General features: G+C 36.1%; 1 protein-coding gene across 4 annotated transcripts in view; it reads right to left on the reverse strand.

Moving 5' to 3' along the window:
* Positions 1-77: 77 nt before the first annotated feature.
* Positions 78-22,119, reverse strand: part of BRWD1 (bromodomain and WD repeat domain containing 1) — a 59,491-nt gene continuing 37,449 nt past the window's right edge. For 2 of the 4 annotated variants that reach the window (XM_066978890.1, XM_066978901.1), the window contains 12 exons: positions 20,308-20,463; positions 19,903-20,023; positions 18,210-18,335; positions 17,732-17,810; positions 16,417-16,461; positions 15,680-15,823; positions 14,156-14,308; positions 13,705-13,874; positions 12,299-12,537; positions 11,126-11,317; positions 9,693-10,667; positions 78-4,014 (listed from right to left, as the gene is read on the reverse strand). In XM_066978890.1, coding sequence (XP_066834991.1) covers positions 2,870-4,014; positions 9,693-10,667; positions 11,126-11,317; positions 12,299-12,537; positions 13,705-13,874; positions 14,156-14,308; positions 15,680-15,823; positions 16,417-16,461; positions 17,732-17,810; positions 18,210-18,335; positions 19,903-20,023; positions 20,308-20,463 — 3,545 coding nt within the window. In that variant the 3' untranslated portion in view covers positions 78-2,869. Of the gene's footprint in view, positions 4,015-9,692; positions 10,668-11,125; positions 11,318-12,298; positions 12,538-13,704; positions 13,875-14,155; positions 14,309-15,679; positions 15,824-16,416; positions 16,462-17,731; positions 17,834-18,209; positions 18,336-19,902; positions 20,024-20,307; positions 20,464-22,119 lie in introns of those variants that run through there. The other 2 variants (XM_066978892.1, XR_010825514.1) reach the window with 2 other exon arrangements.

The following is a 22,119-nucleotide window of genomic DNA, read 5'->3' on the forward strand; positions in this document are numbered from 1 at the left end:
CCGCACACCCCCTCAGCCCGTTACCAAGGAGGGGGGGGGAGTGGAGGTGCCGGGCGTTCGCAAATAATACAGTGAGGTTAGGGTTGAGACGTATAGCTTTACTTTGGTCCGCGTCTACATGTACAGCGCAAGTCTTCGGGACTAAGAGTGATTTCGCCTAACGCTTTTGGCCTGCGCTTTTAGTATTGCCCGCTGTTGGTGCTGTTAGCCTAGTCAGGTCCTGCTTTAAAAAGCAAAAAACAAAAAAAACACCCAAAACACAGAAAACCGGCATCACACATTAAGCAGCTTTAAATAAAAGATACTACTTTTTTTTTTTTTCAGGTCTACTTAAATCACTTTACTTCCCTGAGTACAGCTAGACCAAATAATAAATAGTGTTGAATGATTGCGGTCACCAGGAAGAGGGCAAGGGGGGCTTCTCTGCAAGACTCAGGAGACCCAGTTCTCAGAGTAACCGTGCCCCATTTACAAATAAATAAATAAATACATCCAAACTCATAGGGGGTGAAAGAGCAACAAAAATCCCTTTACCATTTAATCGTCTCCCCTCCTCCTGGCTCCGCAATCTGGATATAAAAACAAGAAATACAAAACAGTATTTGCTTTGCTTACAAAAGAAAGTGTTACGACCCCTAAGCTAGTAATTTCCTCTTGGATAGACAAATACAGAGGCCAGAATCTGCTCTCAGTGGTCTGGGATCATCACGAACATACAGTGCATGAGTGCAGTATGACAGAGAATACAACATCTGAATGGCAAGAAAGAAAACCTTCTTTTTAAATCTAAGGCTGAATTATAAGTACAAACCTAGCAGCCCAATTTTAGCTGTTTGAACTTAATAAAAATTGTGATGATCACTTATAAAAGCTCTTATATCAGTTTTTACCCCTATATTGGAAGTTATATTTCATAGAACGTTACTTATAAGCAGCTGCTAAACAAAGTACTCAATTTATGGATAACACAAAAATACCAGTTGACTTGTTCTTTTTAACAGAGATGCTGATAAGAGATAAAACACACAAAGCCACTTTGAAGAGTCAGGTTTCATCACTAAACACAACTGTGTTCATATTTTATAAACCAACTTAAAGATTTCAAATAAACATGTACGTTGAATGTACAAAATTCTGCTATTATATTAAAGACTATGCACTAAATAAAGAAAATTCCTGGGGCAAGAATGACATAAACTAGGTTAATCTTGGACTTCATACAGAAGTTTTAAGGAAAAAAAATAGTACTTCTCTATACCGAGATGACATTCTAGATCCAAAATGCTGTGATGGTCAATGCACCTTTTGGCACAATGTCAGCACCACTGCTGGAGACGTGGTTCTCACTAACTGCTGGTAGGCAGCACTTGGTCCTTTTTCCATTACTTCACTGCCATTTGCATAAGCACTTGTTAATAAGTCTGATTATAAAGCTGCACTAACATTTTTTTTTTCCCCAAAGCCCTTCCAGATACTATCACCTGTCCAAGCTGCTAGAAAACTAACTCACAAGCTTGCTAGTTCAGTTAAAACGAGCTAAGCTAGGACAGATCTAACACTACCGTATCCCCTATTGAACAAGGAGATCAGGAACTGCATACATCAGCTGTGTGAGAAACTGAACCAGCAGAGGAGAGGCAGGAAAACCTATAGCAGAGTGGGACAGGAGCTGAGATTGCCAAGCACCTCGTGTTGGATTGAAGGCAGTGACCTGGTGGCTTCAGCCAGCACAGCTCCACGAAAAAACAAGGGAAGAATTTAGAGGTGCTACACATTCCCGTTTGATACACAGGCCAACCAAGAATTTATACATTTTTTCCCTGGAGAAATTTTCTCTGATCTCCTATGCAATAATTATTTCTTGACAACAGGAGCCACCTCAAGCATTTCAAAAATCGGTAGATATACTTCAACAGTCCAAACTGATATGTTTAATCAATGCAAAAATCTAACATTAAAGCACTTAGAAGTTTAAATATGGAAGAACAACAGAGATATAGCAAAAAGGTCTGGAATGTAAGAATCCTGCACCTCAAACTTTTCACGCATAAAAAAAACAGAACAAGTGTTTTGTTGGTTTTTCTATTTTATAAAGAAAACACACAAAAACCCTTAGGCCCAAGAGTTCACCTGCATTTCATATTCTTAAGTTTAGTTTACAGGATAGAAGTCACATTAATGATAGTACTACCTGTCAGCATAAACTCTCTTCACCAGCACCAATATGCCTTTTTAAATGGCAAATACACTTTTTCACTGGTAACTGGTCCTAGTTGTATGTTTTCAATTACGAACGTACAGAACATTTAGCATCTGTACTAATACAAGCTGTAATGTTGTTACCATAGTGACTGCTCATTACGCTTTTGATGCAACACTAGCATCCACCGGATTTTTATAGTGTACATTATTATTTATAAGCCTGTTAATATTGTATATGATTTCATACAGCATTAGAGATGTTTGAAATCTGTTCTTGAATGTTGTATGACCTAGGTAGTATTCCATTGCAGCACCCATAACAATAATACTCAACATACTGCTATTAACCTGTTGCGCAGTGTTTTAACTTCGTTTTTTTTAAACTCTTGTTATATGTAATAAAATACCAGTAAAGACAAAAAAATTGCCCCTATAATGAGGCACATTTTGGCATCTGTGCTAAATGCTGCTACATGGGCAGGCAAGTGCAAGTCAAAATATGAAAAGGAGAAAGTCATGATCTAATCACATTCATAACTTTTTCATAGAAAAATATAAATATATTCCCTGAAATGTAGGACAAGGAAGAGCCAGCATCCGTCGTGAGTTCTAGTGCTATTACCATAATAAAAAAAAAAAAAAAGTGGGCTGGCTTTTCCTCTTAAGGTTACGTTTCACGAACTACGTCACCTAAACCTCTGTCATCGTCGTCGTCATCGTCACAATCGTCGTATCTCACAGTCCGTCTACCCCTATTTCGAGTTCTTATCTTAGAACGCCGATTAGCTCTTCTATATTTGGTGTAATCCAAATCTTCAGAGTCATTTTCTTGATTAGGTTTCCAACGTTTCCTTCGCTGGGGTCTTCTGGAAGGCTTAGATAAATTGGAAGTTTCTTTTCTAATGACGTCTGTTTTTCTTTTTCTCTTTTTTGTTTCTGTGGCATCACTGTAGATACTGTTATCAGTTCCAGAGTCTGAATCAGAAGAACAATTGAAACTGGCTTTTGAGCTTCCTGCAGTCTCAGGTGTTTCCATGTTCTCCGATACTGAGCTTTTTTCATCTTTCTTCCCCCCCGTTTCAGATTCTGGTGTTTCTTTTAAGTCATTTGATAATTTTGATCTTTTGAAGCGAGCTCTAGACTTTCTTTTTGGTACTTGTCTCATATTTTTAGTTTCACGTTTACCTAACTCAGAATCCACCTCCTCCTCAGAGTTGCTCATATGATGGTTGTGAGCTGAAGTTGACTGACCAGAAGTTCTCCAGTTTCTCCCGTTTTCTACCTTGTGGTTTGTGGAATCCTCCCCTGAAGAGTGGCATGCGTTTTTAAGAGCTGCAGCACGGACAGTTCTATGCGTCTGCTTGTTGTTACCATCATTCTGCTTCTGAGTCACTTCTACCTCCACCTCAGATTCCGTTTTTTCATTTTCAGACTCGCTAATATATTTTCTCTTAGGAGCAGATGATTCAGGGCAAGAAAGCTTTTTTCTGCCAGAACACTGTTCTTTCTCATTTTCAGACATTAAGCTAACATCTACCTCCGAGCTGCTGATTGGTTTCTTCCTGGATGCTGCAGATACACCGCCATGAAGCTGCCTCCTGTTCTTTTTCACTGTGTAAACACTTTCTGAGCTTGATAACTCTTCCTTTGTATCACTCATTATCTTTATCTTATTAGCTGCCAGAGTGGCACACCTTCGTGGATTTTTTTTCTCCATCACATTAGACAGCTTTGTATGTTTCTTGTAGTTAATGATACATGTCCGGCTCCTGAGCACTTTTCCGCTTTGTCCAGTCTTCTCAGACGTTGATTCTACAAAAAAGATTGAAAAATGCCTTTTAATAACTTACATTCCTGCAACAGCTAGTTCATTAAGCACAAACACTCCCATGTTTAATGAAATACACAAAAGCATTTTTTGATTTCAACTGTTATGTGGAATTTACCTTAAGCCTTTATTAAAAATACAGCCACCGAGTCCCGAGCATATATTTAACTCTCAGGATTAGTCTTTTGCTTTGAGATGATGAAAGGGTTTTAAATTAACATTCTTTAGCATCCCTCTAGAAATTAGCTTACAAATTACCTAGCTTAGCAAACACCTGCTTTCACACTACTAATACTTCCATCATTAAAGCTGTAATTTTCATACCAAAATTACTTTTTAAAATGAATTATTACACTTTTTAGACTCTCTGTTCAAAAAAGAGATTATTATTTCATGCAGATACAAGCCCTGGATAGATTTCACAATTTTAAGCGCTTTCACATACAGAGAAAGCACTTAAACCGTTCAGTTCCTTAGAGACTGAAACTGCAAGATTACTTCTAACAGGGAATCTTCCAATCAGTATTTTTATTTTTAATACAACACTTGCTTCTTAAGCTGGGCTTTAAAACAGATATTTGATCAGTAAATACCATGAATGATGCTACTAAAATAAATGCTTTAGACATTTTGCATTCTAATGAAAACAGAATTGTTGATAAGATACTGCCAAAAATTAACACCAGAAGTTCTTAAAATAGATTTGCATAGATTTGATTTTTTTAAAAATCGCTGTTTTGGTGGAAGTGTCTTTTGCAAAGTTCACTTTCCTCAGAATTGATGCCTATCTCCTATTTCTTTGGAGCCATTACTGATTTTTTCACCAAGATGGGTAAACATGGGAACCACAAAATCATCTACATTATATTACATGACATTATTTCCTGATAACAGAATGAACAGCCAATTTTGTTCTAGCTCGGTCTCATTGCTTTTCATGATTCTCTACCTGTACTCTGCAAACAGAGGGAAAAATCACAGCAGCTCCTGTGTATTCCTTTGCAGAAAGGTAGGCAACTAAACATTTTTTCAAGCAAACATTTAGGGAAGAGGAGGTTTTACAGGGAATGCTCTAATTTCACAGCAGATGAAAAAAGCTCGTCTTGCTAATGCTGTTCAACTGTTGGAATGAGTGGCCCAACGTCTTTTGAGAATGATGGCTCCTCAGGCACTGGAACACCGGCCCGAGACAAACCTGAGCAAGGTTCAGTTCCTTGCTCCTGGCCAGCTTACTGTGTTTAGCACTGGCGAGGCATTTGGTCTTTTTATTCCCCAATATATCACTTGTCAAGCTAGGATAGGGCAACATTTTCCCTAAATTCTGTCAAGGATACATGCAATGAAGATGTATTCTAAGAGACTGGGAAATTATTTAAGTTAAAAAAGAAGTAATAGGACAAATCCAATATGTCCAACTTGAATGCCGATATTAAAAATCTGTTCAGATGCCAAACCTGGTCTTTATGTGAAGGTAGACCCTCTTATTTACTGCTCACATACAGTATTCCTCTTTCAGTATTTCCAAAAGTTAATTCATTTACTGCCTGTTTTAATAGCTTCCAGAAATTACACATGGGTGTTACTATTATTTGTACTGTGTGATTTTATGGCCAAAATATAGCACGCTGCTGAATACTGCATAAAAGCTGAATTAATCCACATGAAAGTGAAGAGCTGAAACTTAAATTATACACTGTCTTCCAATACTATCACGTAGACAAATAGCTGCTGCCCATAGCAGTTACTATATGAAGTAAGGCTGAACAGGCAGATGCAAGACATTTAATGTGGTAAGTTATACCTGAAACAGGAAAAGTATTGTAAATACTTGTAACAGTATATCATAACATACTAGTGGCACACACGTTACTGGTTCAAATTGATCATTTTGACCAGTTCTTAAGTGTGGATGAAATTGCGTAACCCAACCTTAGGGTTAAGATCCTATATAAGATCCCTATAACTGCTTTGACACACTCCCATTCTAGAAGTGCAATACAGAAAGGTGCAAAGGACAGCATTCAGCATTAAGGTTGAGCAAAACTTAATCCGCTTTGGCCACCTGAAGAAATGACTGTTTAAAAACTTAGATATCGTCTGGAAATATCCCAATAGAATCAGCTTTAAAAGAAAAAACTGCACACAAACTTTTTAGCCATTTTTCCACATAGAGAGGTGTTTATAGGTTCATTCTTTTAAAACAAAACAACTTTACCATAACAGATTATGCGTATTTTCAAAGTTTCAGCAGCTCATTCATAAAACCAAATGCAAGACTAAAGGATAGAGCAGCATTGCAATCTACTTGGGAGAGGAGTCCAGCCTTTCTGCAACACACTACAAGAATATTAAACCTATACTTTGTACACAAATTGGCAGTAAAATAGTGGAAAGCTCTTCCCCCTCCCCATTCTTTTTCTTTTAAATTAAAGCTTCTTACTAGAATTAAAATCCGCTCTGGAATAACTTCAACATCCCCCCACGCCACAGTACTAAAAGAAACAAGCTCGCATCAGCTTAATGAAACTTTAAAACAAATATCCAGAATTAAATGCTGCAAACAGATTGCATGGGCAGGAAGAGGGAGGATCAAATAAAAAACTCCATTTATCACATGAACTGGGAGAGCATTTACAAGAAAGGCACCACGATACGAAGGCCTTGTCCATCAAGTTTACTACTGTGACAAGGAAGGCTGGTGTTCGTGCTACCAGACTCCAAACCTGGTAGTGTGGGCTGCAGCACTGGGCAGAAATATCCAGCCACCCCTTGAGTCATATACAGTCATATATTCAAATAAATGTATTATATACATACGTAAGTATTTAAATAAAAGCATGCATGTACTCCAGCAGCACCTAATGAATAACTTTCACAGGTACAAACAGGTTTAGCTTCTTATTTACAAGCAACTATCAGCCTCTCCAGAGAGAGGAACACACACACCAGTTTGGCAAACCACAGTAAACTAGGCTGTGCTAGCAGCATGCCTGTTGTACCTGTTATCTGTTAAGGATTAAAATGGGCATCTGCTAATATAAAAATAGTTATTTGACCACCTGTGGTAATATCCCAAAATAAGGATGAGATAAACGGAAATGGAGAATAAATGTGGTTTAGTGTAGATATCCAAGTCTATGTATCAGTTCACACAAAGGACAACAGTTCAACAACACCACGCAGGGAACATCTCCCAAAGTAAAGTAAATGCCCAGAAGTTGCTTGTCAGGAACTCTGTACAGACAATGACACGTTCCCCTTTCACATGAGAGGTCTTCACTTCAGCCCTTTGTCTTTAACCATCCTGATTCTGCACATATTGGAAACAATGGTGTGTGTTTTTTTTTTTCTTTTCCCCCCTAAGCAAACAGTTCACTGAGCCCTCTTCTCAAATAACCATTCTTACTTAACAGTGAGACCCAAACAATGCAAGTATTCATTACCGTATTTCATCCTTATTTAAAGAACATATTTCATGGCCTCGTAGAAGTTTAATGATACTTGCTCTTGCCCCATATTTATCTCACATATAAGAATTTTCTAACTTTAGATGGGGCCTCTTCATTTAATGTACGAGTTTTAAAAGGGCTTCACCTTAAAAATGTTGTTGAAAATGACAAAAGAATAGTCTACTGCATGTGCACCGCACCATTTGGAAGGTTCGACATGGCAGAGAAGTTAAACATTTCTGTAGAAAATAAGACTGCTCTATAAAAAAATGCAAAAATATTAAAGTAAAAAGTATGTCATTTATGCACTAATTCTTATAAAAGCCATTAGTAGTTTTATTATGATCATGTAACAGATGCAGCTCATTAACTACTAATACATCCTTGACAGTGGCACCAGTTACAGACTGAAAATAATGCTGAATGTGTTTTTATGATTGGCAGTTTTACCTAATAGATGAACATTGACTACTAATGAAGCTAAAGGATAAAGTAGAAAGAAAGCATTCGTCATCCAAAGGAACAGGATATTCACTCTAACCTGAAAACTGATGGAAGAGGAAATCATCGAGGAAGTTTAAGAAAATAATAATGTGAGTAAGAGGAGTTCTGCTCCAAGTTATAGCTAGAAAACAATATAACATCACACCCCCAGCCGTAAATGGTACAATACAAGAGAAGCTACAATTTAACCGGAGTGTTAAAAAGCTGGCAGGAAAAAAAAATAAATCACATTTTCAGCAAGCTTTAACCACTCCAATAAAAACAGTTAAGACACCCATGTTACATTCAAAGGACAACCTAAAGAGACCAAAACCCTGCAGTTCACACGCTGGCTACTCAGTGTGGCAGTTTCTACGTATTTCATGGAGAAACGTTTACATTAAAAACATGTGTAATGAAAGATTTGTAAGTTGACCAGTGCTAATTTCCCCTTAGAAATGCTGTGTTGGACAAATTTGGTACGGAAAATGTTACTGACTACCCACTTTTAAAAAATACAAATCTCCACTACATGAAGTATTTGAACAGAAATACCTTCTCTCTTTGCCATATTAAAAATCTCTTCAACCTCAAAGTAAGGATGCACGTTTAAAAAAACTAGTTAGAACAGTGTCTTATGCTTCAGTTAGTTACAACATTGCAAAGACACCTATAAACCCATGAAACTAGAGAAAGCAAGGAACAGAAGAGTCACCCCCGTATTTGGTAACAGAACCCCATCCACACGCTCTCCAAAAAAACCCACCCAAACCTCAAATACTCCTAATCTTAAATGGGGGAGAAGCCAGACAAGCATCAGAACATTACCATCACAGCATCAAAACATCTCTACCTTGAAAAGGAGACTACGCATCACTGACAATAAATTCCAAAAGGCAAATTAAGTTAGAAATTCCAGTATATGCCATGGAAGTAAAAAAAAATAATAATTAAAACATCTATCAATTTTATTTTGAAAGATTACAAAGGTACTTCAGATGAAAAAAATGTCTGTACATCTGCTTTCACACGGAAGTTTGCCAACAGAAAAGGCAACAATCTAAATAAAGAACTACTATCTTGAGTTTGTGGGTGAAGTAACAGAACTACAACTCAGATTTTCATTACTGAAATTCTCCAAACAAGCAGCAGGCTGATGAAAGAGAGTGAACTTTTCTTTTTGAGATTTTCTGGTGCCTTGACCTACATGCGATAGCAATATTCTGAAGGTTGCTGTGAACGTGACTTTAGTTTTGAGCCAACACCCTGAAAGCCAGTGGTTCTTTATCTGTCAACACACACACAGTAATGCTACTTCAACACAGGAATTTTAGCATCAGTTAATATATACTGCTACATAGGTAAGGAAGTGCAGATTAAATATGAAAACAACAATCATTATTTAATGACAACTTTTTCCACAGAAAAATGTATTCCCTGTATTGCTCGAGAACTGCCAGAACCCCTCATGAATTCTAAATACCAAAAAACTGTCACCACAGAACTGTAATACTTTTCTCTCAGTGCTGTTTGGTAACTCCCCAGTTCTCCTGTCAGGATCACCGTACCTTATAATTCACCCTCCCTGATATCTAGTTCAGATTTTAGAACAGCGAGAAAGACTGTTACACTGTACAGTTCAAATCCCCCCAGTCATTACCCATTTTAATCCGACTTCGTTTCCTCCCAGTCACCATTAGAATCAGACACACTAGCTTTAGTAATTTTACCTTTTCTGAAGATTTTTGTTTTTCCTTTCCTTCTCCTCTTTCTTGTTTTTGTAGAAGTGTCGCAATAATTACTGTTATTGGAATTTGCTTCAGATTCTGTATCAGAAGAGTCATTGTAACTGGTACCAGGTCCAGATTTTGAATTCCCTGCAATTCTAGATGGCACCAAGGTCTCCGAAATATAACTTCTTCCATTCTCTCTGCCTTCCACTTCAGATTCTGCTGTGTCCTCTAAGTCACTCAAGACTTTTGCTTTCTTTAAGGGAGCAACAATATGCAGACTAGTCATTTTTTTGTCATTCCACCTATCTGATTCAGAATCCACTTCATCCTCAGAGTTGCTCACTGCAAGCTTATGTGCAGACGTTGACTCATCAGCTTTTTGACTGCTCCCATCCTCTGAATTATGGCTTTTGGAATCATCTTCTGAAGAGTCTTGCGTGGGACTTCTCACTTTGGGAGACGCAGAATGGAGTGTCCCACGTAAATGTCTGTGGCCATTGCTTTGCCAGGTTTTCTGTTTCACCTGCATGTCTATCTCAGAATCTGAACTTCCATTTTCAGATTCACTAACAAATTTCCTTCGTGGAGCAGATGAACCAGGAAGAGAAAGATTTTTCCTCTTGGTAAGCTGCTCTTCATTTTCTTTTTCACTTTCAGACTTCACACCTACGTCATCCTCAGACCCCTCCAGTAACATTCGCCTGGCTGCAGCTGAGGCATTTCGGTGAGGCAGTTTCCTGTTTTTGCACCCAATACCAATACTTTCTGAGCTTGAAACCTCTTCTTCCACATCACTCATTAGCCTTAACTTATTAGCAGCCACAGTAGCACTTCTGCGTGGAATTTTTCTGTGTCTACCAGTACTATTACTCAGAGGCTCAGATGTCACCACTGAAGTATTTTCAGAATCACTTCCATATAACCTTTTCCTGACAGTTTTTCTTGTATTCCCATTCTCCTGCAGAAGTGTTCCTGTAAAGTAGAGAAGGGATTAAAATCTTAAAAGAGTAGAAGCTTCTTAAGCCTTGTCAAACCTGGAACAGATTCAACCTACAGACATGACAAATGCAATACACCCCTAGTAGTAGTTACATGGTTTTGTTCTCCGGCAAGAAAAAAAATGTCAAATTTTGGATTCATTCTAGCTCTGTGAAAACTAGAACTGCTTTATGAACTACTGCTTTTACTTTAAGATATAAAAAGTTGCAAGACATATCCTCTCAGCAGGCTCTTGGCTTCTGCCCTCCTACCCTAAGTACTGAAAGGGATCCTCTGAAAAGTTCAGAAAGTAGTATTTTGAGAGCAACAGAACTAGTACTAATCAAACAATGCCACATATACAACAATTAAAAAAAATACTGATTACATTTAGTTTTATACATACACACCTGGATTACTGGCCATTCGGAAGAAGACTGCTTGAATCTTACCTGTTTGTTTTCTTTGAGCAGCTCGATTCCTAGTTATTCTACAGTTGATGTTCTTTCTCCTACATACACCATTGTGTAGTGGAGGTGACACAAGAGCAACAGAGCTTTCTTTGCTCTCTTCCGAGCTACTTGTAGAGGATGAAGATGAAGAGGATGTAGATGAAGAAGCTAAAGAACCTTCTATTTCACTTTCTGTTAAAAAAAATAAAAAAATTGTCAATCAGAATTCTAACCATGCAGTTAGCTTGCAGTTAAGGGCTACATTTTGCTCATCCAGGAAATCTTCAAGTTTCCTCACAGTATTATCTTACAGTACACTGGTTATCATGCTGTAATGTCTTGCACATATGAAATTGCTAGTTCTACGAAATATACCACTCCACATTTATGAGATTTCTGGTGATAAGTTTCTTTGAGCTGCATTTAAGTTTCAAGTAAAATAGCAGAGCTGCTCCCAAATAGCAGACTTAAGAGAAGAGCATGTTAAAAAATCCTGAATCATCTGATAAATCCCTTCTTTTGCCAGGACTTGCATCCTTGTTCTTTGAAAGGAGATGAAGTTTTGCCAAGGTAAAGTGTAGGGGGGGAAAAAAAAGAGACAGGAAACATTTTATGACTCCAGAAACTTTTGCCATTTGCTAATTTTGGATTTTAATTTTTGTGTGACATGCATGGGTGTATAACCTGTATTTTAGATCACATACAACGCATTTTCCTCTCAGATAAGAGGCATCCATTCCCCACAACAATTTTCCTAGAAGATCCACTTGAAGAAATTCTATTACTGTATTTGGTAAGAGTTAAGAACATCAAGTAATCATGCAGTTTGTATGTCAGCTTATGCTTATCATTAGTCTTACTCAATTCAGCTTTTCTGTGAATTCCCACACAAGGCCGTAGAAAAGTACACTTGACTGCAAAATGGATATATAACCAAGACAACCCTGCCTCCATGTAAATTATGCTAGTAATAAATTTCTGCTTAGGAGCAGGATTTATCATTAACAAAATTAAGCTAATTGCATTCTATGTTAAAGAATGTTAAAGCAGAGCATTCTTTAGTACACAGAACTTTTTATAATATCCACAGATATAAACAAGCATTAGTAGATAATTCACAGATAAGACAGATGAAAATCCTCATCTGAAACAGATCTTTCAAACATTTCTTACCTGATGACAATGCAGAACAGTTTGTTAGTGTTGTAGATCTAGCTTTTCCATTCCTTTCAAAAGATGCCAGGCATACAGAATCAGAGGATTCACCAGAGGAACTATGGTTGTAATTGCTAGCATTTGTTTTATGGCTTGCAACACAGGCTGCTCTGCTTGAGGTAGGTTGACTAAAAGCATCTTCCTGCTCAGATTCAATTTTTGCCTGAGACTTTAATGGTTTCTGCTTCACATTTCTGCTGAAAGGGGAAAGAAGTAAAAGCAACATGGGTTGTAAACTATGAAAAAATATCGGCAATTAAGTATTTCAAAAATTATGTTCTCTGAAAGCTTAATTAACCATATACCATATGATTTTACATTTATGGAATGGTAGTTAGGTTTGTGAGCTAACATGGTATGGGACAATTTTGACAAGGATAAGCATTAACTACTTTCATTAAAATAACAGTCTACAGTCCTAGCAAAGTTCCACACGAAGAAACTTTCTATCTCTAATCAAAACCAAAAAAGGTAACACTGAATACCTTTTAGGTCTATGTCCTCTTATTGTTTACCAAGATATTGCAACAACAGCCTCAACTTCTGGTGAATTCAGTCTCTTGTTAATTGCACATAAGCCTCAAAGCACAAATTAACATTATTCCATGATAAACTGAGTTCTAAAGACATGAAGGCAGCACATTTTTCAAAGTCTACAGTCTAAAATAAAATGCACATTTGGAGAAGAACTCACTGATTTGATCCTTTCTTTAAATGCATGCTATATGTAATCCTGACATCATTTTTGACTAAAGTAAAACAATAGTGATCTAGATGGGATTATTCCTATCCCTTCACTATCAGACAAAAAAGCTGGACAGCAGCAGAAAAGTATACGCTCAGTTCCAACAATTTAGCATGTTTAGTTTTTGTATTTTATCTCACTTCACCCCATATACAAATTAACAACAAGAGTTAATCATGTCAACCAACAGTGGTGTCAAGCGTGTGTTTTCCTTCAAAAGAGGAGATGCATACTAAATTAGCAACAGAATGCCACAGTAAGTTAAAATCCACAGGACTACCTTTCTTCTGCTCATAGTAAAATAACTGCAATACATGCAGCAAGTTTTGCTAATTATTACAGTCAGATTAAACACTGATTTTCCTCACTTAAGTATTTAAAACAAAGCAAACAAAACAAAGCCACCCCTATTCTATTTTTCAGTCCTTCCACTGTTCCATGGGCAGTTTACATTACAACAGAACTTTTTAAGCATGCCTGCCCTACTGAAAAAGGATTCTAAAAATTCTCACCAAAATTAGCTAACCACTTAATAAAACAATTGTTCTCTTCTTGTATGTCAGTGAATATGAATATTAGTCAGCTGTGATAAGCCTCCACATCTTCATAATTTTGTTACCTGAGCATTTTGGTAGGTTGCTGCATCGAGCTTTGATTCTGAAGTCTTCTAGTATACCTCTGGTTTCTTCTTAGTTTTTCATTCTGTTTTTGACCGTTTTTGAAATCTGAAACAATTCTTCTTATTTTCTCTTCAAATAATGCTGACAATCTCAAGGTCATACTGTAAATCTAGGCAAGAAAGTGGCTTATATTAACAACCAAAATTTTCATGCAAGACTAGCATTTCTAAAATGTAAAAATGTACAGAAAAAAGATAGAAAAAGTCTGGCACATGATGGACTGTAGCACTAGATAAACAAGACATGCCATGCACAAACTAATGTTTAATATAATTTATTGCACTTCTCACCTATATCTAATCAACCAGAAACTTTATTCAAAATATTGATAAGGAAGCTAATTCCAAAATAATACTTAATTGCATTAAAAAAAAAAATATTAACAGGTACCTTTGACTTTTTGTTTGGAGTATAAGACTTGGCATTACTAAATATTAGTCTTATATCTTTGCACAGTTCCATTGGAGTGTCATAATTTCCAGCTTCCAGAGTTTCTTTCACTGTACCAAAGTCCATTGGAGTGTCTATAATATGTCTGTAATCCTAGATAAAACATGAAAAGAAATAGTTCAAGAAGTTAGAGGAAAAACACTTTTGAATTTTACTCCTAGAATTTAAGAGGAGCTCAGATTATCTTAACCATCAGCGCTCAAGACACAGACACGTACCACAGCAGAGAACTAAGCTGTTGCAGAAACTACTTGACTTAAAGTCTCTATGTTACCCCCTATAAAACCTCGCTTATTTTCAGTGTCACCTTCAGAATTTATTAAAGATCACTGTTTAATACAATGCCATGTGCTTGTACATGCAGCTTTGCTGTTTTGTTTCTCCTGATTTACCTCAGTATCTACCGACTGACAATACCATGCAGGTTGACCTTTTTATCGGTAATCAAAACGGGAAAGAAGATTCACTGCAGACTTAATTTACTCATTTCATTGATGCATTTTACAATGAGAAACTGATCTGGCTTTAAAAAAATTATAATAATTAAGAAAGCACTATAACACTGTTATGTAACTTCTTCTCCACTGTAAATGAGTTTTAGAGAACCCCCAACATGTTCTTAAAACCTGACGTGAAACCCAAACTCAAGATGTGAAGCCACAGGAAAACAGCCGCATGCTTATGCTTGTTAAAAAGTTTTTTTTCCCCCCTTAAGTTTCTTTTTCTTTTGGTCTAAATGCCCAATAAAGGGCTTGAAACCACTACTGTAGCAAAGAATAGCAAATTTTACAGAAGAGAGAAATGAAATTCTGATATCAGATAAATTGCTGAAGAAAGTACACCATGAGGCTGCAGAAGGCCTTCAACAACAAAATATTTTATTGATATGGAAGAGGAGCCATTAGAGCACAAAGATGTTCTGAGATGCATTTTAAACAGAATTTAAAAGAATATGCATACCAGATTGGACAGAATCCATACTTCAGAGGTATATATGAACCAATGCCTACATTCTACCTAAATGTGAAGCTTCAAAGTGGGGACAGATTCCTAAAAACATACAGTGAGCTGAAGAGCAGAAAAAATAATAATGGCAGCAGTGAAAACAGGAAAACTAGAAAGTCATGGGACTACAAATAACAAGTTCATGTTTGCAGTCCATTTTTTTGTTTTTAATTTTACCGTCAGAGTTAATAATTAAAGGCAAAACAAAGAACTCATTTAATATATCACGACATTTGTAGACATTATACTGCTGCTCTACAATTGTTTTGTGCTGTCTGCTGTCTCAATACTTTGATGGATCTTACCTTGATGCAGTCAAGCATCAATGGTTGGAAACTGAAACCCTAAAGAGAAAAAATAGCTCCAAGAGAAATGTGGAGATCTTATTATGACACCAAATGCTAAAAGAAAGAAACAAATTAACCTTGTAAGATATAAATAATTATAAGAACAACTTACAGGATATTGATCCAAATCAACTGGCTGCCTAAAAGGTTCAGAATCTTCACACTGGAAAATTAAGTTCACGAGTTCCATACACTGCTTTTTCCAACAGTTTTCATCATAGCCGTTTTTAATGCCTTTTCCTTTTTTCCCCCGTCCCTTGAAAAAAAAAGTCAAAAAACATTACTGAAACCCAGCCTGAAAAACTAAACCTAATAGTCTTTCTGGAATTATTTTGGTATTAAGAAATGTGCTTCCAAAAATACTGTTTTGTAACAAAACTTTGCAACTCTACTACTAGAAGATTTTTTTACTGATGTTTATTAATAACACTAACAAATCACACAACTTTTTTGAATTTGTTTTTAAATACTAAATAAAGCACACAAAAAGATACCTCCTGATTTCTTCCAAATTATTCTTAAGAGATCTGAATAATATCTATCGCTCAAAATACTTTTTCCTCACATCTCAGCTGAATAATGCTTTTACTTCAGTAGCATACATATAATTGAAACCTGTTAAACTGAACAGTATTGGTATCAAATTTGTAAGTACAGAAGCATTAAAATAACAATGAACTATTTAGGCAAAGTGTATAATTCCTTTTTATTCCTTTTTATCATCAAAAAAATCTGTTCTATCTATGACTATTAAAAAACAAAACATCACTCCCATAGAATTTCAACAGTCTGCTAACCAATCCCACCAGACCTGAATTGGGTATATATGGTAAAGATTAGCCAACTCACTCTTCTCCTCCTATATGACGTTCTCGGACGACATTTTTCATCATCCTGCATAAAATAAAATTAGTTATGAAACAATAGGCAATGTTTGCTCAAAGCAACATTGAATTTTACACCACAGTTAAAACAGACTTTTATTCTAATTTCTCTCAATGAAACAGAACATGAGTGTATCAAAAACTACAGCACAGTGATTGAAAAACTAGGAAAGTAAGATCCTAAAGATGTCCCACCACTGAAGACTCTTCACTCCAACTCTTGACCTTAATACAAAGGAAAAACCACCATAAGAAGTTGCAAGTTCTCTTTTCGATAAGAATTGAGAAGACATCCACTAGCTTTGAATCTCAATGACTAAAGACCATCAGTAATTCAATTAACATATAATAGAAGTCAAAGAACTCTTTGAATTTTGCTTGTCCTGAGTTTAGGATGAAGAAATCTTTGTGATCAATTTACTTCTGATAAAAGAAGAACATTACAATACGAAAGTAATAAGATAATGCTGAAGTAGAGCGACTGCTCAATGTAATTTCTTCCCTAAATATTACCCTGAAAGAGAATGCTGCCACTTTGTGGTTTTCAGAAGTCTAGCTGCTGAATTAGAAACCAAAATGCGTAAAAGACATTCAGATTAGGTAGTTTGGGGTATATTGTTAATAAATGTAAGATATTGTAGACAACATGCACTGTTATGCAGTGAATGCTACCTCTCAGATTTAAGATAAATATACTTCATTATATTCTCAATGAGGCATGCAAAACTGATGCATGATCATAGCTGGGTATACAAAGAAACTGCAGTGTATGTTACTGCAAAGCACCACTGCAGTAGTCATAACTTGCCAACTTTTAGCATTTACCACTGCATGCCAATTTTACCCTTAGCAATAACCAATTATGCGTATAATTAAAAATATAATGAAAGATATACATTCATACACTCCTGAAATATTACATTACTGCATATTAATATGCTTCAGAAATGTATCACTCACAAAACATCGAAGTATTGTTCTATTTGATGGCAAATAGTCACAGTAGAAAATGCATGTTTGTTGTACTTCTGAACAAGTATTGACAACTCAAATGTTTTCATTAAAGCATCTCCCCATATCACTTCTCACATTCCTAGTATATTAAATGTTTGTATTAGCTACATAAGTAGTTAAGTACATGCAAGGATCTTTATTAAAAAAGGACAATTTTGTGCACTTTAGTACTTTTAGTAATTTTAGTACTACAAATACTTGAAGATGGGCGTTATTTTCTTACCACTGCTAATGCATTATTGCAGTTATTCACAAGAAAAGCTTACCAGATCATCGTCATCAAGACAATCTTGCTCATCATCTGTTGTGCTACATAGTTCAAAAATGTTTGTACAGTCTTGATCACTGTAATGCAATTAGGTCTGTTACTGGAATAGCAAAAACATACCTATCACTTCCTAGATTAAATCCAGACATGACCAAAAGCTACATATAAACTTAAAGACAGTAACAAAGAATTAACTGAAATATAAACTCACAAGGTGATTATAGTAATCTTTGTACTATAAATACCAGTGAATGCTACTATGAGAAAAAGTCAAAATGTCTCTTTGCGGAACATTTCAGTATTTTCCCCAGTTAAAATAATACTCAAGAAGAATTATACAACTGTCCTGCAGTGCATGGAAGAAGAGTAGGAAATCAAAGGAAGCAGGATTTTCAAAGGGATCTTAGATGTTCATGCTCCCCCACAGTTTAAGATCGCAAACATTCAAGCACTATTTAAATTAAAAAGCCACTCACTTGATAAATTTTAAGAGTTGTGTAGTGATCTTTTTTGCAGCTCTAGCAATAGCACTCCCAGGTTCATTGAAGGTCCTGGCATTGCTTTCAATGTATCTTACTTCCCAAACCAATGCAGAGATTCTCCTTAAAATTAAAAATAAAAATGCACCTTTAAACTAAGCTGAAAAACTGTGAAGTTATTCTCTTAGTAATTATATGTCTGTTATATATATATATATATCCTAGTTCAATGTCCTTTGTTTTAATTGAAGTTTTATTACACTAGACTCAAACTTCTCGTTCACATGGAAAACTGAAGTGTATTCACATATACACAAGCACACACAATTCAAGATAGTGAAATCAACATTGGACACCTTTGTTAACTCATTTTCCAACTAATTACGGATAATTCATCTTCAGAAAGGTTGCAAAATTCTAACAGTCTTCGATTTCATTCCTAAAATTCTGTTAATACAACTAGCCCAGTAAAGCACTGGCTTTTGATACCACTGAATTATGAAATACCACTGAAATAATTTAACTAGTGAGGAATTCCTTGGGTCTTTAAAAATCCATGCATTTTTATAAAGCTTATATTTGACCCTATTCAAAATGGGAAGAAAAACAGAAGTAGTATTTAACCACTACTTTAATTTACAACATTTGTTCTGGAAACATCTAACAGCAGTTGCCTGTGGAACTGTCCTCTCAAATGGAACACAAGTTGTGTAGTACACTAATAATTCTTAAGAACAAATAAACACAAGACACAAGCAATTAAAAAAGCAGTGAGAAAAGGCCTGACCTAAATACATTTTTATATACACCTATTATGATCTTTTCTGTCTCCCCTCAAATACTTTCCTTTGAGACCAACTGATCAGTCATGAAGTAGTTGTCCTCTGTAAGATACACTTGTAGAAACTGCTACAAGCTAACACTATGGAAGTGAGCTAGCACAACTGTATAGCTTTTCTATCATTTCAGTTTCCAATTCCTTGTAATTTTGAAGCCATAATACCCCAGATTTGCAGCTCTTCATCTAAAAAATTTCAAACCATTTCCCAAGTCATTATTTCAGGCTCGCTGAGGAGAAAAACAACCATAAATATCTTTTCATTTTATTTACAGACACTCTGAATGCAAGTCCAGATAAGGAACACCCTTTAATTTCTATTATCAAAATTGATAAGCTGCACATCCAACAAATCAGAACTTTATCAACTCCACACTGAAGCTTCTTCCCCCCTTTCTTTGTGGTGTTTCTATCATTTAAAGTATTGGTGGTAATATTTAACATTTCACCTCTGTGTTTAGACTTGTTTCTGCAAGTACTAAGTGTCTAAGAGCTGAACCCTCTTCAAGTTCAAACTAAGTACAGCACCTCAAAACTTGAATGAAATTGAAAAAAATAAGACAATCATTGAAGTATTTACTCATTTCAAATCGCAAATTTCACAAAAAAAATGTCAATGTTCATTGTAACTCTGAAAATAGTATCAATATAGGCTGAAATCAATTTCCTTGAGAAATAAGAAACTTAATAAAATGTACATTAATGTTGCTACAGAGTACTAGTAATGCTGAATTCAGGTACTGGACTGCTGGTTTTCAAAATGTTTATTAAAGGAAAAAGAAAAGTTTAGATCTTCTCACAAGGTACAAACCTAAGACCATATTCCCCCTTGTTTCCGCTGCTAGTACTTACCTGTAAAATCGGTTAGCCAGTCTTGTTCGAATAGTGTTCAGGTCTGTTGGGTAAGCAATCACTGTACAGTACTTGGGATATGTACACAGGTCAACTGGACCAGCAAAAGCTGCTGAAATGTCTGTTAAGAAACAATAAGATTAACTGAACTATTTTGAAGCTTGTATGCATACAAAAATTGAGTCAGACATTCAATTGCTATGCATAATTATCCTTGATAAAACCAATGATGTACAAAAACAAATCTGAGCACAGAGACAGTGAGAGGATTGCACATAGAAATGTGTAAACATTTACAGTACTTTATTATAGGACATTTTTAAAGGATGCCATGTATATTCTGCAGACCTGTTTATAAATTTAATGCGAGGAGAAAACTCCCTAAAGCTTGGAGGACATGCTTACCGAGAGTCAGAAGCTGATCAATACCACTGATAATCCGTTCACAAGCTTCATCACGAGACCGCATCCCCCACTCCCCTTCTTGGGGTTTGTATAGTAGCTTCTCCATTTCTTCAAAAGTCACGGAAACACTAGCTCCTAATTCTTCAGGCTGGTCAACTGAAGAGTAACAGCAAATAGGAAAAAGTGTGAGCAGGGAGAACATGAAACAAGACAAACTGTTAAATATTCATGATCATATAAGTATTTAACAAGAATAACCAAGAAAAAATATCTTGCCTTAAGTGAAGTTTGACACTAATAGCATGGGGAAAAGGAAATACACAAAGAAAATACAACAACGATATCCCTTATTCTCCTTTTGTGCAGTTCTGAATTTCCTGAAGACTTTTTACTCTCTTGATTTAATTACTAGCCTGAAAAGAAGACTTCAACTCTGAGTTAATCACACACTTTTGTTTTAAAATGCATGCCCCAGACTTCACAGTATCATAACTTAGTTTAATGAGTCCATTTGTGCCCTCAACCATTAAACATGTGCAAGATAGGCAATACACTGTGTGATGTCCTTCCCAGAATTACTGTGACCTTTAGGGCATTTTTAAAAAATGTGTGCTTTGAATATGGCAGATCAATTGAATTTCAAAGCAAAAATTACTAGTATACATGTAAAGCTGTGATGGATGGTTCCACAGAAAGTCACGCTTCCAAAGATTAATGCAACCCAGCTAATGCAGAATGACTGAGTAGATAAGGTTTTACCTCTGGGTATCTTTCCCCTCAATTCCACAGACTGTTTTTAGTACATCTTCAGTCTCAGTTTCTGTACTTTATTTTTGAAAAACCAAGTTCCTCATTTTGTTTAAGCACATAAAAAGGAACAAGATCATGAAGGCTCCTGATCAGACACAGTAAGTCCTTCAGTCCATCTTTGTACTGATTAGGACAACTGGAATAGCAGATTAAATTCAGCAGTCTAAAGCATATAGGCTTACAGCTAGAAACTAACAGTAGGAGCTTCTATTAGCATCTGAGAGTCTGTCCATTAAAATGAAAGCAAGAAAGATGATAGGGTACTTGCTAGCATTATGAAGACTGCAATCCACAAATAGGTTACAAATTCTAAAACATTTCCACTCCAACTGTTGTAGAGACCAAAACAAAACAAAAAGATCTAAACAAGTTTACCGGGGATCTTCTAAATTTATGAAAAGGACTGTTTTTTCCTTTGGCTGAACATGTATTAATAACCCAAAGTCTTTTCTAGTTCTTTGTTCATTACTGCATTGACAGAGCCCTAACAACATTTGTTATCCATTCAATACCAAAGATGAGGCAGGTCTTCAAAAAACAAATGGATAAATAACAAAAAGGCACTAGGAAAAGCTGAAGAGAGGGAGGTGACTCACTTGTATTCCTTCTAACTCATCTTTGAGCTGAAACACTTCTGCAATCAGACTTCCTGAAGACAACACTAATAGAAAGCAGCAAGTAATTCTTCTACGCTTACACTTGTATCAAGAAGAACTCTACATCGTACGTGGTACTCCACTGCATAAGCGCTCAAGAGGGACATTCTCCTGCAGGAGTAACATCTAAAGGAGAATGACAGACTAAAACAAATCTCTGTCCTACTCAAGAAGCATGGGAAGATCACTGCTTTGTGTTTTTTTGCAGCACCCCGGTACATGTGAAAGAAGACTTGTCATAATTTGTAGCACATTATATACATAGGGTGACCATATGGTCCACTCTTCAGGAGTAAATGGGTCATAGACAGCTGAACCCTCCGAAGGAGGGTTACAGTGCTCACTG

Source organism: Anser cygnoides, chromosome 1 (assembly GCF_040182565.1).
Source record: "Anser cygnoides isolate HZ-2024a breed goose chromosome 1, Taihu_goose_T2T_genome, whole genome shotgun sequence".
NCBI classification, from domain to species: domain Eukaryota; kingdom Metazoa; phylum Chordata; class Aves; order Anseriformes; family Anatidae; genus Anser; species Anser cygnoides.